Source organism: Hemiscyllium ocellatum, chromosome 12, assembly GCF_020745735.1.
Source record: "Hemiscyllium ocellatum isolate sHemOce1 chromosome 12, sHemOce1.pat.X.cur, whole genome shotgun sequence".
Classification (NCBI taxonomy): domain Eukaryota; kingdom Metazoa; phylum Chordata; class Chondrichthyes; order Orectolobiformes; family Hemiscylliidae; genus Hemiscyllium; species Hemiscyllium ocellatum.
This window is the reverse complement of record NC_083412.1, coordinates 39,894,326-39,913,090: the sequence shown is the minus strand read 5'-3', so window position 1 is coordinate 39,913,090 and position 18,765 is coordinate 39,894,326. Positions and strand designations below refer to the sequence as shown.

Here is an 18,765-nt window from a genome sequence, read left to right as displayed (position 1 = left end):
GTCTATGCTGAAAAGGCAAGACAGGATGTTAGTATTGTGAGCCTGTTAGTTCTGAATGACATAGCAGTGCAGTAAAAGGCCAGGCAATAGAGAGATGCTGTGAGGATCCAGCTAAGTACAGAGTGACTGAATCATGACAAAGTAATCTAAGAGCACAGACATGCATCTTATCCCATTACATAACATAGATATTTGATATCATGTGCCAACTACTCTGGCATCAGCACTGCAGTGTAAGGTGTTGATAAATCCCACAGTACATAATCAAATGTTGACCTGTTTATAACCTAGTGTGAAATGTGCCATAATGATGCGATGTAACTGATGCTCTGCAGATGTGCACCTCCGTAGAGAAAGTAAGTACAGGCAGTCGTTGACCATGAAGTGTACACTGAGATGTTGGGAACTGCTGGCCAGTGAGCTATATAGCCATGCAGTAAACTCTGACCTTTATGACAGACATTGACACTGTCTAGTTTCTCACTAGTACCTGGGAGAATAGCAACCTGCAGATAAATGAGGTGGGAGTAGGTAAGAATTAGGTGTTTAATGAATCAGTTCTGAAGAAGGGTCACTGGACCCAAAATGTTAAATCAGATATCTGTCCACAGATACTGCCAGACCTGCTAAGCTTTTCCAGCATTATCTGTTTTTGTTTGATTTCCAAAATTTGCCATTCTTTTATTTTATTTTTGTCTTGCTGCTGTGACTCTCATTTTCTTATTCTCACTGTATTCTCCCAACCTTCCCACTGCTGCCCATGTCAGTCAGACACTGGAAATTCCACATTCAGCTGGATAATCAGAGAACAAAAACAGAAATTTATCATACTCCCATAGGGTTGCTCTCTCACTGGAGATACGTAACTGGTCTTGAGTTTAACCTAAGAGTCACCACACCTTAGGCATAGGGAGAGGTTGAGAAGTTGCCTCCTTTATGGTAACCTCAGATGGTATGAAAATTGAGACTGTGCTGTTGGCACCTCTCTGCATCACAAACCAACCTTCTAGCCAACTGACCTAACCAACAGCATAATCAGAGTATATTTCAACTACAGATACCAGAGTGAAGGTAAAGTGTTGAACTTTCCAAGGGAGGAATGATTTATGTGGGCAGAGGATTGCAAATATGTTACTCACTAATAATTGAGTAAATATTTGAAATAACAAATATGATGTAAATGAACATTGTTAGTTTATATTTGTATATAATGATTGTACTAAAATTATAAAATCTGTTCAATAACACTATAATATTGTATATGCTATACTGTATTAATATTGTTGTTTCCTAATACAAGTTATCATAGACTCCCTACCTTGTGGATTCAGGCCATTTAGACCAACAAGTCCACATTGACTCTCCGAAGGGTAACTCACCCAAACCCATTCCCCTCACCTACATTTTACCCCCGACTGATGCACCAACCTACACATCCCTGAACTCCATGAGCAACTTAGCATGGACAATTCATCTAACCTGCACATCTTTGGATTGTGGGAGGAAACCGGAGTACCCGGAGGAAACCCATGCGGACACGGGAAGATTGTGCAACCTCCACACAGACAGTCACTCAAGGCCGGAATTGAATCCGGGTCTCATGCTGTGAGGCAGCAGTGCTAACCACCATGCCACCCTTATAAAGGCTTAATTGTAATGTCTTGTTTACAAATATTTTAATTTGTTTCACTATTTACCTTGCTTTAGTTTAGAGTTATAAATCTGTAAAATCTGACAGTTAGTGATCTTGGAGATTCAGTACAGAATACTACATGCTTAATGGTGCGTTCAAATTGCCTTTTGAAGGTGGTTTAATTGAGAATGAAAGTGCATTAGGTTCAGCGAGAGTTTAATTGAGACATTCTGCAAGGATGTTAGGCTCAGATTGGAATGAGTTCATTTGAATGTCAATCTATCTATGTGTGAAACCACACTGGACCAGCTGATGGCATATTGCTGCCAAGATAGTGATGTTGGATTAACATAAAATGTTCTGTGCAATGTAATCTAGTCAAACGTGTAAATTCATGTCAGCAATTCTCCTCACTCTGAGTTTCTCATCGCTGCTGAAGTCAGCATTTGGAGGATTGGTCTTTCTCAGCAGGATTGAGGAAAGGTTGAAGGAAGAGTTACCCTATTATATTTTCTTTATAAACCAGCATAAACAGAAGTTTGGAACAGATCTGAAATGTATTCTTGTTAAGGTATTTTAAAAACGTTTTCTTTGTTAAAATGGAAACAATGAAAACAATGCAAACCATACTACATCAATATTAAACTCAATATTTTAAAGTATGCCTGACTGAGTTGTACAAAAATGTAACAAGTTCCTTATGCTGCAGAAGGACATAAAGGAACAAGAAAAGGCAATATAAACCATGTCAGCTTAAGGGTAATATACTTGCCTCCAATGCAGAATGTTGGGGTTCAAGTCATATTTGAGAGATTTGGAAATAAAAATCTTAACTGACATTCCAGATCACTGTTGAATGTGAATTGAACTCTGTATGGTGTCATTGATCAGATAACTCATTAAACCCAGACAATCTGCTCTTCCATCGTACTTTTTGCAGAATAACTGGGAATTCTCCACTATGTTATTTCTCAACCAACATTTAAAACATTGATTTTTGTGAGACTTTTCTGTGTACAAATTGGGAGCTGCCTTTTCAGTGACTGTACTTCAAATGTACTTGATGACATCTGGTGTGCTTTTGAATATCCTGAAGTTGAGAAAGCTGTGAAAACAGTGCCATTTTAAGTTTTTATATTTCATCAGGTAAATGGGAATTGCTGTCCCTCATCCATAACGAGTTTTGTTCAAGGGGCCAAAAAGCAAGATGTTCCTCTGACCTCCGAACTCTTGATAGTGCAGGGTACTGAGGGAGTGCAAACATATTTGAAATTCATTGGCATTGGCATTGGCAGTTTGCACACCAAAAAGTTTATAGATAACATCATGAAGATATATTCAATTGTTCTCTAAAGTTGTAACTTATTCTATCCATGGTGAAGCCAGAGAAATCTACTGTAATTAAATTAATATAATTATTTGTGCCACTATTGCTAAGTGTGCCTGAAATGGATAACGTCCAATGCTCATGTTTCTGTGTGAAGAACTCAATGGCATTCTACATTTTCCCATCAGAAACTTATCCCTTGAGATGGCTAGAGTGGTATTTTCTACAGTGGATATTACAATACCTATGTAATTCTAGTGATCAGTGAGGAAATATTATAAAAATATGCTTCTGAAAGAGGGCTTTTAGCAGCTGTATAACATGTAACATCAATTCAACATTACTCTTGAGGGTGGTTACTGCAAAGTACTGCTTTCCTTCATGCAGCCGAAATTCTCTCCAGTCCATTTGCTGAATGCACCTGGATTGTCAGCAGATGCATCCAGCATTTTCTGCTGGATTTGATACTTTCTCCTCATCTAACATAGCACATGCCATTTTAACCCACTCCTCATCATCCATACAGTCTCCTGGGAGAAGATAGAAAATGATTTTGTTTTAAAAAGGCATGAGGCCAGTTGAGGGGAGGGGTGAGTATGGAGGCAATCTTTCCAATTCCCAAAATTGATCAAACAGGTTACAGTAGCTGGGAAGCACAGCTCCCACTGCCCTTTGTAAATAAGGCAGACCTTGCAAAAGGCAGAGAGGTGGAGACTCAGAAAAGGAATTGCAAAGGACTAAGTCCAGAGAATTCAGAGAATGACCGTAAATAGTGGGGTTAAAAAAATGGATGGTAATGCACAAGAAATCGGATTCAAAGGACTTGAGAGTTTGGCATAAATTTTAAGAGTACAAAATGTGGGGAAAGTGTTAAGTCAATCATGCAGCTTTGCTGTTTTGTGTCCAATATCCTAAAAAAAACAGGAATGTACCTTTGATGAGAATTTAACTCAATGCTAAATGCAAAAATTGGTTCAATAAAATTTTAATGGGAATAGTCTAAATTTCGCTTAAATCTTAAAGCAGAAAAATACAGTTGATAACCACATGTAAGAAGATATGCATGTCCAATACGTAATGTATTGCAAATAATACCTAGTTTCTGTATTTCACCCTGCTGACTTTGTTTTTTTTCATCCTAGAACTGATGTACACTGTGGAACTTGCGGGTGGATTGGGGGCTATCCTTCTGCTGCTGGTCTGTCTGGTGATTGTGTACAAATGCTATAAGATAGATATTATGCTATTTTATCGCAATCATTTTGGAGCAGATGAACTAGATGGAGGTAAGGAGTATTCGTGAGATCAGGATCACTGAAATGTTAGGATTCTTATGACAGCATATCTGTCAAACGCAATAGAATTAATGGTCCTTTTTGAAAAAATATTTCTGAGTGTTTCTATGTGGTATTGTAATAACTGCATAAGATATATAAATGTATTATTGATTTCTTATTTATAATATGAAGGTACCTGAATATATAAATGTTGGGCACTTTGATGGAAGATTTCGGTAAATGCAGTGAAGATCTTACCAACTTTACAAAACATTCTGTGTATGTATAAAATTAAGGATGTAGGATATAAGTTAAATAAGGAGTTGAAATTGGCCTGTCGCAAAAGTATTACTACAGCTGTTATGGGGGATTTCAACATGCAGGTAGACTGGGCGAATCAGGATAATACTGGATGCCAAGAAAGGGAGTTTGTGGAGTGCCTCTGAGATGGATTCTTAGAACAGCTTGTGCTGGTGCTTACCAGGGAGAAGGCAATTCTGGATTTGGTGTTGTGCACTGAACCGGATTTAATCGGGGACTTCGAAATAAAGGAGCCATTAGGAGATAGTGATCATAATGTGATAAGTTTTAATCTGCAATTTGAGAAGAAGGAGGGAGAATCATAAGTGTCAGTATTGCAGTTGAACAAAGGGTACTATGGAATTATGAGGGAGGAGCTGGCCAAAGTCTAATGGTGCAATATCCTAGCAGGGATGGCAGTGGAATAACAATGGCAGTTATTTCTGGATATAATGCAGAAGGTGCAGGATCAGTTCATTCCAAAGAGAAAGAAAGATCCTGAGGGGAAGCAGGGGCGGCCATGGCTGACGAGGGAAGTTAAGACTGTATAAAGATGAAAGAGAAGTATAACATAGCAAAGGTGAGCAGGAAGTCAGACAACGGGGAAACTTTTACAAAGCAACAGTGGATAACTAAAAAGGCAATACGTGGAGAAAAAATGAGGTACAAAGGAAAACTGGCCAAAATTACAAAGGAGGATAGTAAAAACTTTTTTAGGTATGTGAAAAGAAAAAAAAATGGTTAAGACTAAAATTGGGCCCTTGAAGATAGAAACAGGTGAATTTATTATGGGGAATAAGGAAATGGCAGAAGAATTGAATAGGTATTTCAGATCTGTCTTCACTGGGGAAGACACAAGCAATCTCCCAGATGTAATAGTGGCTGAAAGACCTAGGGTAATGGATGAACTGAAGGGAATTTATATTAGGCAGGAAATGGTTAGGTCTGAAGGCTGATAAGTCCCCAGGACCTGATGGTCTGCATCCCAGAGTACTTAAGAAGGTGGCTCTAGAAATTGTGGACATATTGGTAATCATTTTCCAATGTTCTATATATTCAGGATCAGTTCCTGCAGATTGGAGGCAGGCTAATGTTGTCCCACTTTTCAAGAAAGGAAGGAGGGAGTAAATAGGGAATTATAGACCGGCTAGTCTGACGTCAGTGGTGGGAAAGATGCTGGAGTCAATTATAAAAGATGAAATTACAACTCATTCAGACAGCAGTAACAGCATAGGTCAAAGTCAGCATGGATTAACAAAGGGAAAATCATGCTTGACTAATCTTCTGGATTTTTTTGAGGATTTTACTCTGAAGATGGACAAGGGAGAGCCAGTGGATATACTGTACCTGGACTTTCAGAAAGCCTTTGATAAAGTCACACATAGGAGATTAATGAGAAAAATTAGGGTACATGGTAATGGGGCAAAAGACTAACTTGGATTGAAAATTGGCTGGCTGACAGGAAGCAAAGAGTAGTGATAAATGGGTCCCTTTCAGAATGGCAGACGGTGACCAGTGGGGTACCACAAGCTTCGGTGCTGGGACCACAGCTGTTTACAATATACATTAATGATATAGATGGAGGTATTAAAAGTAATATTAGCAAATTTGCTGATGACACAAAGCTGGGTGGCAGGGTGAAATACGAGGAGGATATTATGAGAATACAGGGTAACTTGAAGAAGCTAGGTGAGTGGACAGATGCATGACAGATGCAGTTTAATGTGAATAAATGTGTGGTTATTCACTTTGATGGCAAAAACAGGAAGGCAGATTACTATCTAAATGGAGTCAAGTTAGGTAAAGGGTCAGTACAACAAGATCTAGGTGTTCTTATACATCAGTCAATGAAAGCAAGCATGCAGGTACAGCAGGCAGTGAAGAAAGCTAATGGCGTGCTGGCCTTCATAACAAGAGGAATTGAGTATAGGAGCAAAGAGGTTCTTCTGCAGCTTTACAGGGCCCTGGTGAGACCACATTTGGAGTATTGTTTTGCAGTGCAGTTTTGGTCTTCAAGTTTGAGGAAGAACATTCTGGCTATTGAGGGAGTGCAGTGTAAGTTCATGAAGTCAATTCCCGGAATGGCAAGACTATCATATGTTGAAAAATTGGAGCGACTGGGCATGTATACACTTGACTTTAGAAGGATGAGAGGGGATCTGATTGAGACGTATAAAATTATTAATGGATTGGACACTCTGGAGGCAGGAAGCATGTTTCTGCTAATGGGTGAGTCCAGAACCAGAGGACACAGTTTAAAAATAAGGGGTAGGCTATTTAGAACAGAGTTGAGAAGAAACTTCTTCACCCAGAGTGGTGGACATATGCAATGCTCTGCCCCAGAAGGCAGTGGAGGTCAAGTCTCTGGATGCTTTCAAGAAAGAGATGGATAGAGCGCTTAAAGATAGTGGATTCGAGGATTATGGGGATAAGGCAGGAACAGAATGCTGATTGTGGATGATCAACCATGATCATAATGATTGGTGGTGCTGGCTCGAATGGTCTAATCATGCACCCATTGTCTATTGTCTATTGTCTACTGTCTATCCCCAATGAATTTTAAGTTAAAATTGTTGTGTGAACAGCAAAATGAATGGTTACCGCTTTACTTTAGTATTTCTGTTGTCTTCATATAAATACTACCAGGCATAACAAATCATTAAACATTGTAAGTGATTATCATCCTCAAGTATTATATTTCTTTTCCCCCTAACACATTTTCTGTAACAGCAATTACTGAAATACTACCTAAGTTGTAATGTTGAACAGCAGCAAAGAGGAACATAATAAATTAAATGCTACAAAAATCATTCTTTTCTGAACATAAAGTTAATTGTGACTTGATGCATGAACTGATGCATGAAATGCTACCAAATAATTATTTGAAGCTCAGATGTATTTAAGATGTCAGTGTTTAGTCCTGATTAAAGCCTGAAGTGCAGCTGCTTTTTTGAGGGGAAATTAGAACATGAGTTCATGTTGAGACACAGCATGCAATGAACCAACAGTGAATCACTTCACTAAATGTATGAGCAGCAGTTGTCTCTGCGGATTATTTGCTCTGCATTAGATGAATTCATTTGTTGCAAATGTCAATACATTCTTCATTCGGCAGATCAGTTAAAATAAATTGATCAAGTTATTTTGATTTATCCCAAAAGACCAACAGGATACAGTCTAGGTATTTGAGGTTTTCTATGTTTTATATAGAAATAATTGATTTAATAACAGTTGTAGTTCCTATTTCAAGTAAAAATTAGAAATAACGCCATTTGATATATAATAATTCAGTCTTGGCAAAGTTTAGTAGAAGGCAGCTTTAAGAATAATGCATTTTAGCTATTTCAATTAGAATTGACATTTAAATGTAGAACAGGTGACATCAACAAGATATTGCATTCATTTCATTTTTCAGTTAGTTGATTATTTGGGAGTTCAATATAATTGTTTTTGGATTGAAGATATATTGGGGGTGAAATTTCGCTGTGCAAAATGTCATGTAGGTGATAGCAAGTTGATAGCCTATTTTATATGTCACCTGATTTTTATTTCCATTGATTTGACTTATTGTCATCCAGTTTGCATAAATGTGAGACCTATTGAGGTGGGCTCTTGTGATGCAGTTAAAATATCGCAACATCTGAGCAGGATGTCAGCATTCAGTAACATCTCTAAATGGGTTGATTTGAAAATATCTATAACCTACCCTGTGGTAGACTCCATAATAGTTATTGTGTAGCCTCGAAGACAAAGACTAAAACATTAAGGGGAAAATGTTAAACAATTAAAGGGATCCTAAGAATTTTTTTTGTGAAATGACTCATGATGTGGATGTTCTGTTTCAAATATGTTAACATTTCCAACTCATAGCATTGATTGTTTTCATTATTTCTTTCACAAAAAATTGCTGATTTTGATGTTATTTTGAGGTTATTAGATTGACAGACTGATCAGCTGATTCTATTTAATGACATTTCTTGTTCATGAACCAAGAGCAGCACATTGGCAATGGAAAACAATAAAGTTCATTCAGGTTAAAAAATATGTAACGTGTTTTTCAGAGAACAAAGATTACGATGCATACCTATCATACACCAAAGTCGACCCTGACCAGTGGAACCAAGAAACCACAGAGGAGGAACGTTTTGCTCTGGAGATCTTACCAGATGTGCTAGAGAAACATTATGGGTACAAATTATTTATCCCTGATCGGGACTTGATTCCAACTGGAAGTAAGTACATCGTTTCCTGCATTTTTTAAAATGCTTTTTTATCTGGTTTCTCTTGTTTGAATTGACCACATTGGAACAACCACATGTTACTTCTGGTGACCAAAAGGAGCAACTGTGTGAAATACTAACTATGGCTCAGTCAGTTGTGCTCTCAATACCAGAGACTTGTGCAGGAATATAAGCTGGCAAGTTCAGCTGTGAGGGAAAGCTGCACTCTGAGGGGCTTTCTTGTAGATGGGATGCTAAACCAAGATGTTGTCTGCCCTCTGAGCCGGGTTTAAAGTTCACATGGAAGAACAGGTGAGCTGTGCCTAATAGAAAGTGAGGCCTGCAGATGCTGGAGACTAGAGTCAAGAGTGCGGTGCTAGAAAAGCACAGCAGGTCAGGCAGTATCTGAGGAAACAGGAGGATCGACATTTCGGGCAAAAGCCCTTCACCGGGAGCTCTGCCTAGTGTCCCAGCCAATAGTTTTCCCTGAACCAAAAGTTGAAAATTAACAATCAGCTCATTATTAACAATGTTGTTTATGGACCTTTGTTGTGTACAAGCTGTTGCTATGCTTCTGGCTTCACAACAGTGACTGCTCTTCAAAAACTGCCTATAGTGCTTTGGCACACCCTAGGGCTGTGGAAAGTGCAATATACATACAAGTACTTGGAAGTACAATACACATTAAACTCAGTGAGTTACTAAAGTGACACTGCTTGTATAAAAATTGAAATAATTATGTTATTTCATGTCACTTTGGAGTTAAAACTCATGTTTTGTGGTATGACGATGAAAGGACTTTCCACATTTATATATCTGTATATGAGACTTAAACTCCTAAAGTACTTTCTACTCTCTTCCCATGTGCTGTAAACCAACACAATTAATTTTTACTATGGTACTGAATACCAATCCCATCTTATTCTGCCTGGTTGCAACTGATGATAATTCAATCTTTCAAAAGCAACATTCTGGAAATTTTAGCAGCTAAAGGGCTGTCTACAGTCCAGGTCACATGCTTTCAAATACATAGCTCATAAACACAGATCACAGCCAGAATTTCAGAATAACAGCTGTAGCTTGTCCTGGTCCTTTGAATTCTATCAGCAATAAACTCTTTATGTACTTTGCTTCTACAGACACATGAAAATTGGACCAATGGATTAATTCAGAATATACGATTTTCGAATGAATCTTCGTGTCTTTAACTACCAAGGTCATTCTGTTATTGACCATGTGGCATTGCTTAAAATGTTTCAAATATTGCACTTTCACTTGAGAGCTTGCATACAGAGTCTTGTAACATTGTTGTCGTAGATACACTTCCAAAACACACTCAGAATTAATACACTAATCTATATGATACTGTGGGATATTTCTATTTAATGTATGCTCATAAATGTATTATTTCACAGTAACTGTTGACATATGATGTATGTTCTAACATTTATACTACCATTCTCCCCTCCACTTATAGTATGGGCTGAATCGCAATCCCGTGCTACGCAACACTCTTCGTGCCCCACTATAATCGGATGGGAGAACAGTAAGTACAAAGTCGACCATAACTAAAATCAAACTTTCAAATCTATCAGAATCAGATTTGCAATTAACTCTGACATTTTTAATTCCTATTTGTTTAACTCTGCTGTAAATTAGTGAAATAAATGGGCTACTGTCAACTTTCAAATAATCCCAAGAATGTCTTGGCAAGGTTATATCTTGGATCATTGATACGTTGATCAGATTTAAAATAGATTTGTTACAGCCATGAGATAGTCCGACTGCACCAGTCACCAATAAGAAGCCATTATGTATTTGTTACATTAGTTGATTGAGATGAGAAAACAAATCATTAATCATTTCTTAAATTGCTCTTATATAAATTGCTTATAAGTCAGGACATAGTTACATTCAAGGCAATTAGGCTTCAGATTCACTTCTCTGCTAGAAGATGAAACGTTATCAAGTACTTGTGCAGACTTATTTTCTATTATACCATTAAGTTGCCTCCAGTTAAGTCTGACCTGAGCTTCAACCCCACATTCTCTCTCACTAAGGCGCTTACATTTATGTCTGCAACAGCTCTCATTTCTGCTCTTCCCTCACTCTCGCTTTCACTGAATCTTTACCCATATATCTGTAATTTAGTGTTGAACTTCTTCAAAGTCATTACAATCTGCTTGGACCTACAGCAACAATGATCTGCATTGCATTAAAGCACCCTCAATTACTACCACTGTCCATGTTGCTGAATGCACCAAGTACAAAGTTTGTCTACATATACACTATGCTTGTCACCTGCACTATTGGACCTTCAAATGAAAGACTAGTCCCCATCTACTTTCTCATATGGCTATTTAATTGAATAAACATGTGGTGTGTTTGCCATGCAGGCAGCTGGCATATGCCATAGATTGATGTCGTATGTGCCATGCAGCAAAGTGTCCCACTCCAGCCCTGATTCCTACTGTCAAGCATGACCAGCAGCCTGCCTGTATGTTTGCACAAAAGAACACATCAGTATGGCAATGCTGACAGCCGTTAAATTCTGGCTGAACTGCTGACACACTAACAGGCAAGGCAAAGTATGAAAACATTGTCGTTAGCGCCATGGATCTATAGAAGATTGGTGGTTTTTCCAATGAGGAGTTTGAGAGTCACTGAATCTGCTCCTTAAGGTTTCATAGCAATATCATCCTATAAGTTGTTGTCAGGCACTAACGGAATAGTGTTGAATTCTGGGGATTTTGCCTTGAACAACAAGAGTGCTGGACAAGAAGCCTAGGTTTGGATAATTTCAAGCTGAGCCGAACTTGGAAGTTGTCCTAATTGAGAATAAAGAATATTGTCATCATAATAAACAATTTGGAGACTTCACATAGAACCACCAAGACTAAATTCACATTTCAAAGGGCTGACAGATAGTGAGGGTTTCTGAAGCTGCACTTTGGTCCAATGAGTAAAGATAGCAGGATTCTAGTGGAAGGAAATTTCGGAAAGACCTAGTTCAGCACTGAAAACATAGGTTAAATAAAGTTTTCCGCAAATGGAGGAAAATAATGCACCAGGATTTTATGAACAGAATTGCATGAGGGGCCAAAAGCTACAGGACTTAGGCATAAAAAGTATTAGTCAGAACAGGAAGGTTTATCTGCACAGTGTGAATGAGGCACAGTGCTGTAAGAATGTTTTGCACAAAGACTAGAATCTGAAAAACTAGAAAGCACGAGAACTAACAAAGATAGCGCAGTGATGAAGAGTAGAAAAGAATACAAGTATTACAGATAGCACAGGCAGAACAACAGAGAAACACAGCAATTGGTTTAGGGACTGAAGAACAGATGCAAATAATTAACAGGATAGAGAGCTCAAGTATAAAGAAACCTGAGATGACACAAGTTTGAGCAACAAAGAAACTCAATGAATAGTAAAGAAGATGCAAAAGTGGGATAGAGGAAAGCACAAGGGTTTGCATAGACCGACACGTGGAAAATAGCAAGATGCAAACATTGGATTGGGTAGTATAGAATTGAGTTGGAAAAACATTGGATGATTTCAGGAACAATAACACAGGGTATAAGAGAATCAGTTGGGGGGGCCCTTGCAGTGCAATGTTCGTACCCCGAGCTGGGAACCAGGCAGCTTACATTCAAGCCCCACTTACTCCAGAGGTGTGTAAGAACATCTGAACAGGTTGATGAAAATATCTATAAGAAATGCAGTAATAGATGAAAGAGGATTAAGCAAAATTAAAATTCCTATGACTTAAATAGAGTTGCTGTCCAAATCATTTCCTTTTTAGATTCCAGTACTTATTTATACTTCTGAAATTCTGGAAACCTCAGAATACAATTATGAAGTCTAAGCCCTTGCTTCATTGAATATAACAAATCTGATCTCAATTTTATGGGATAGTCCTTTACCAAATCTTATGGTCATGCACAAAGATTAGCAAGATTTGTGATTTCAGCCACAATACCTCTATATCCTTTTTTGGAGTTTTCTTTTGGCACTTGTTTTTATGTGTAGTGTGCCTTTTCTCCTCTCTTTTTCTTGTACGTTTCCAATATTCACTTAGGGCCATTTAGCTTTCAATAGATTTATAACTGACTTCCAAATTCTTGGAAGTTTATGTGGATAGTTATTCTATCTATTCGCATTACATTACATGGCAGCTAAGAATATATCTGAAAGCATTCCTGATCTTTAAGAGGAATCTACAAGTTAAACCTTAGACAGGCCCAGCTAAGGACAACAGCTGAAAATGTGTTGCTGGTTAAAGCACAGCAGGTTAGGCAGCATCTCAGGAATAGGGAATTCGACGTTTCGAGCATAAGCCCTTCATCAGGAAGTATAGGTCTGTATTGAGCTGAATGAAGGATTTTGTTATTGAATAATCCGTTCATTATATGGACTTATTATTCTGGAAATCAAAGAGACAGCAAATGACTGCACCTCAATCAATCCAGGTTTTAGTTGAACCTCTTGGATCAGCAGACAGTACTCTGCATTAATGCTTGTACATCGTACTTTAAGTAAGGAGTCAAAACCATACACAGTAATACATGTATGATCTCACTGATATTCTCTAACATCATAGCAAGGCTTCCTCACTTTTATTCAGAATCATCCTTGCAATCATTGCCAGGATTCTATTTGCTGCCTTAATTACTTTATTTACAATAACATCCAGGCCCCTCTGCAGTTCACAATTCTGCAATTTCTCAATCTTCTGAGTTACTATTAATCTTTGCAACATTGCACAACATTGCTTCTAATTTGATACCATCTTTAACTTCCTTACTTAGCCGGAAGTGGTGCATCCTTCTCATGGGGTCATCATTTTTCAACAGAGCATATCTTTGTTGAGAATAATGAAACATTTCTTTAAGTGCCTCCCACAGTTTTTCTATTTGGAGTAATTTCACTCAACCTATTTTCAAGCAAATTGTGTGTTTTAATCATAATTTAATATGATTAGCTCACTTTGAAATGTTCCAAAATAATTGCAAAGTAAACTAGTAGCATCCCGTGACAAAAGCTCATATATTTGTATTAACATAATCAAAATTCTGAATAATATTTACAGGTTTTTTTCTAATTTACATTGTTCGTGTATTATGAATTCCCACCAACAAACATTATCACTTCATTGTGCTTCAGTGTTTATGTATTGTTTCTAGTGTGCGTTGGGAAGTATTAGTATTAAAGAAAAGAAAATTGTGTATTTATATCGTATTTTCACAACCCTTCAATGCCCCAAAATGCTTTGCAGTTAATAAAGTTGTAGTGGTGGAAATTAGACTACCAATTTGCTTGATTGATAGAGCAAGTGTTGACTAAGGCACTGAAAAGGAAACCTCTTTGAAACCTATCATTTTAATGAAGTTTTTGGTCATCTGTCCTAATGTCTCCTTATGTCACTCAGTGGTAACTTTGGTTTGCTAGCACAACAGTGTAGTTTACTGTGTTATTGTCGTTGAATTGTACACACAATCCTTTATATCTACCTGAAACAGCAGATAGGTCCTTCATGCAGCATATCATCGGAGAGATGGCTTCATTGACCCATTGAAATGTCAGGTTGAATTGCATGCTCAGCCTTTGGAGTGGGGCTTCAACTCGAAACCTTCTCACTAAGAGGCAGGAGTGCTGTCATCAAACCAAGGACTACACATTATAGAATAATACTCACCAGACTAAGGATGGATGGTAAATGCTGATCCAGCTGGCAAAGCCCATATTCCAGAAATTAACTTTTAAAAGATTTGTTACATTCATGCACTTCATCGTTTTAATAGGCGTATTTCATGAAGTGCTTGCTCCGGACAAATGAGGGAAGAATTGAATTTGTACATTTGAACTGTCATGATGCCCTTCAGACTTTGTAAGTGGCAGCAGCAGAGTCAAGGTCTGGTACCAAACTCACCAGAGAACCCTAATGCTGAGATGTAACAGGCCCTGAAAATGCAAAATACTTTTGTTGTTTAAAAGTTTCTTTCGTATCTAAGACATTCTTGAAACACTCATTTCTGCCCTACAGCAAGTTTCTGATGATCACCAGCTTGGGATTCTGGCTGGTCCTCTTGTTGGCAAACATGTAAGCTGGTCCGCATCTGCATTTCCTGCCCTGCTCGCCTTATTCTGACCAACCAGCCTTTTGTCATCCAATCCATCAATCCCAGATTCCAATGAGAGGTGGAAAAAATGAGGTCTGCAGATGCTGGAGATCACAGCTGCAAATGTGTTGCTGGTCAAAGCACAGCAGGTTAGGCAGCATCTCAGGAATAGAGAATTCGACGTTTCGAGCATAAGCCCTTCATCAGGAATAAGAGAGAGAGAGCCAAGCAGGCTGAGATAAAAGGTAGGGAGGAGGGACTAGGGGGAGGGGCGATGGAGGTGGGATAGGTGGAAGGAGGTCAAGGTGAGGGTGATAGGCCGGAGTGGGGTGGGGGCGGAGAGGTCAGGAAGAGGATTGCAGGTTAGGAGGGCGGTGCTGAGTTGAGGGAACCGACTGAGACAAGGTGGGGGGAGGGGAAATGAGGAAGCTGGAGAAATCTGAATTCATACCTTGTGGTTGGAGGGTTCCCAGGCGGAAGATGAGGCGCTCCTCCTCCAGCCGTCGTGTAGTTGTGTTCTGCCGGTGGAGGAGTCCAAGGACCTGCATGTCCTCGGTGGAGTGGGAGGGGGAGTTAAAGTGTTGAGCCACGGGGTGATTGGGTTGGTTGGTTCGGGCGGCCCAGAGGTGTTCTCTGAAGCGTTCCGCAAGTAAGCGGCCTGTCTCACCAATATAGAGGAGGCCACATCGGGTGCAGCGGATGCAATAGATGATGTGTGTGGAGGTACAGGTGAACTTGTGGCGGATATGGAAGGATCCCTTGGGGCCTTGGAGGGAAGTGAGTGTGGAGGTGTGGGCGCAAGTTTTACATTTCCTGCGGTTGCAGGGGAAGGTGCCGGGGGTGGAGGTTGGGTTGGTGGGGGGTGTGGATCTGACAAGGGAGTCACGAAGGGAGTGGTCCTTGCGGAACGCTGATAGGGGAGGGGAGGGAAATATATCCTTGGTGGTGGGGTCCGTTTGGAGGTGGCGGAAATGGCGGCGGATAATACGTTGTATGCGCAGGTTGGTGGGGTGGTAGGTGAGAACCAGTGGGGTTCTGTCTTGGTGGCGGTTGGAGGAGCGGGGCTCAAGGGCGGAGGAGCGGGAAGTGGAGGAGATGCGGTGGAGGGCATCGTCGATCACGTCTGGGGGGAATCTGCGGTCCTTGAAGAAGGAGGCCATCTGGGCTGTGCGGTGTTGGAATTGGTCCTCCTGGGAGCAGATGCGGCGGAGACGAAGGAATTGGGAATATGGGATGCCCCCGTGGCTCAACACTTTAACTCCCCCTCCCACTCCACCGAGGACATGCAGGTCCTTGGACTCCTCCACCGGCAGAACACAACTACACGACGGCTGGAGGAGGAGCGCCTCATCTTCCGCCTGGGAACCCTCCAACCACAAGGTATGAATTCAGATTTCTCCAGCTTCCTCATTTCCCCTCCCCCCACCTTGTCTCAGTCGGTTCCCTCAACTCAGCACCGCCCTCCTAACCTGCAATCCTCTTCCTGACCTCTCCGCCCCCACCCCACTCCGGCCTATCACCCTCACCTTGACCTCCTTCCACCTATCCCACCTCCATCGCCCCTCCCCCTAGTCCCTCCTCCCTACCTTTTATCTCAGCCTGCTTGGCTCTCTCTCTCTTATTCCTGATGAAGGGCTTATGCTCGAAACGTCGAATTCTCTATTCCTGAGATGCTGCCTAACCTGCTGTGCTTTGACCAGCAACACATTTGCAGCTCCAATGAGAGGTGGGCCTGTCTAGTGAAGTTAAAATAGCCTGAGCCTCTCGTTGTGATCCAGAAAGTGTAGGGGGTCATGTTTGCAGAAGTCCATGGTGGAAAAGTGGTGATATCCTGTATCGTATGGATTTAAAAGGGTTGAACAGTCCTGACATTTTTTTTGTCTCAAGTAAATTTAACAGAAGCAATTATAGTGATTCATAACTAATCAGAAAGGAGGTGAATACAATCAGGGCAAATTTTGAATTCCACCCCTAGTTGGTAAACTGGAGTAGATATTCTGCCCATGAAAGGTAGTGTCTGTTTTCCATGTACGCTGGATTCATTCTGCAACTGCTGGTTTTTCATACAACAGTAAGAATTAAAATCTACACTCTCTCTTGCTCTGTCAGAAATGGACTTCAAAGTAATCTTTCATGAAATGTGAGAAATTTGTCAGGTTATGATTTGTTCATTACTGTGACATTCATTGACACCTGTATTTGCTTTATTGCTGATGGATATGAAAAATACTGTAATTGGGTTTTTTAGATCAAACATGGGAGCACATCTAAAACAATTAAGTATTGATTCAGCTGCAGGAAGGACACAAGCAAAAATCTGGAATGAAACTGAATATTAGATACACTGTGTTGTATTTTTGTTCTGACCCGAGTTCTCCTGTCTATTTGAGATATTTTCATCCCATGCTTATGAATTAGAACCTGTGGTGATAAAGATATTTCTTCTGGACAAAAATTTGAGCATATTTATATCTTTTTGTTCATGCATTTCAAATTTTATAACTGATAAGCTGAGGAAACCTTGATTCATTTCTTTGCAAGGTTGTTGTGTACAATATCTGGGGGAAGCCATCCTCCGTGACAAACTGGGTCCAGTGTAATGCATGTTAATACAATGTAAACCAATTTATATGAGCAAGGATTCTTATCACTTGTAAAATGAGATGTCCTGCTTTACTTTCAGCGTATGTAGAAGATGTGGCACGATGCATTGATCAAAGCAAGAGACTAATTATCGTTCTGACCCCGAATTATGTCATAAGGCGAGGCTGGAGTATCTTTGAACTGGAAACCAGACTGCGCAACATGTTAGTCACGGGTGAAATTAAAGTGATACTAATCGAATGCAGTGAACTCCGGGGTATTATAAACTATCAGGAGATTGAGGCCCTCAAACATACGATCAAGCTTCTTACAGTTATCAAGTGGAATGGACCTAAATGCAACAAACTGGATTCCAAGTTTTGGAAACGTTTACAGTATGAGATGCCCTTTAAGAGGATAGAGCCGATGTCTAATGAGCAGGTTTTGGATGCTAGCGAGCAGGGCCCATTTGGGGAACTGCAGACAGTGTCTGCCATCTCCATGGCAGCAGCGACCTCCACCGCTCTGGCCACCGCCCATCCGGACCTACGCTCTACCTTTCACAACACCTACCACACTCAGATGCGGCACAAGCATTATTATCGGAGCTACGAGTATGATGTACCTCCTACTAGCGGCATCATGCCCTTTACCTCATTGGGTAATCAACACACATACTGCAACATCCCCATGACACTTATCAATGGGCAGAGGCCTAACAATAAAATAAACAAGGAGCAAACTCCAGATGAGGTTCACACAAACAGTGCAGTACTACCACTTCTGCCAAGGGAAACCAGTATGTCCAGTGTCATTTGGTAACAACTAGTCGGGTAATTTGAACCCCTTCAGGTTACACAGTCCGGTGCCTGGGACCATGGCCTTGACTGCTGCTGTTATACAAAAAGAAATATGAAAACACAGGGTCTTGTAGATAATTGATTTGTTTGTAACATCAGAGTCTTCCTGTTCTATTCTTGCCTGTCACTACTACATTTATGATTGTTTTCTATGTTATTAGAACTGATTTCAAAATTTTTAAAGGAACTGGCAAACATAACCATGTCATATAGAGAAAGAGATAAAAATATGCTTTTTCATGATTAATGTGGATGGAAATGGCTTGATTTTGACATCTTGTTGGGACGCTTTTGCAAGATTGAGATAAATGCGTGAGGATTTATTTTTTCCACATTCCATTCCAGATAAATGATGATGCTTTCAATACACGGTCAGTTTTCTGAAATGTGATTTGTTGAGGGCGTGTGCATTGTTACATAAGCTGTAGGCATTATATATCAGA

The 18,765-nt window shown here is 39.9% G+C and overlaps 1 protein-coding gene across 1 annotated transcript in view; it reads left to right on the top strand.

The window, feature by feature from the left end:
- Nucleotides 1–18,436, top strand: part of il1rapl1b (interleukin 1 receptor accessory protein-like 1b) — a 1,284,802-nt gene extending 1,266,366 nt beyond the window's left edge. The window contains exons 9-11 of the mRNA XM_060833276.1: nt 4,103–4,246; nt 8,599–8,769; nt 17,563–18,436. Of these exons, the coding sequence (XP_060689259.1) occupies nt 4,103–4,246; nt 8,599–8,769; nt 17,563–18,284 (1,037 nt within the window). The 3' untranslated portion in view covers nt 18,285–18,436. The remainder of the gene's footprint in view (nt 1–4,102; nt 4,247–8,598; nt 8,770–17,562) is intronic.
- Nucleotides 18,437–18,765: the final 329 nt, after the last annotated feature.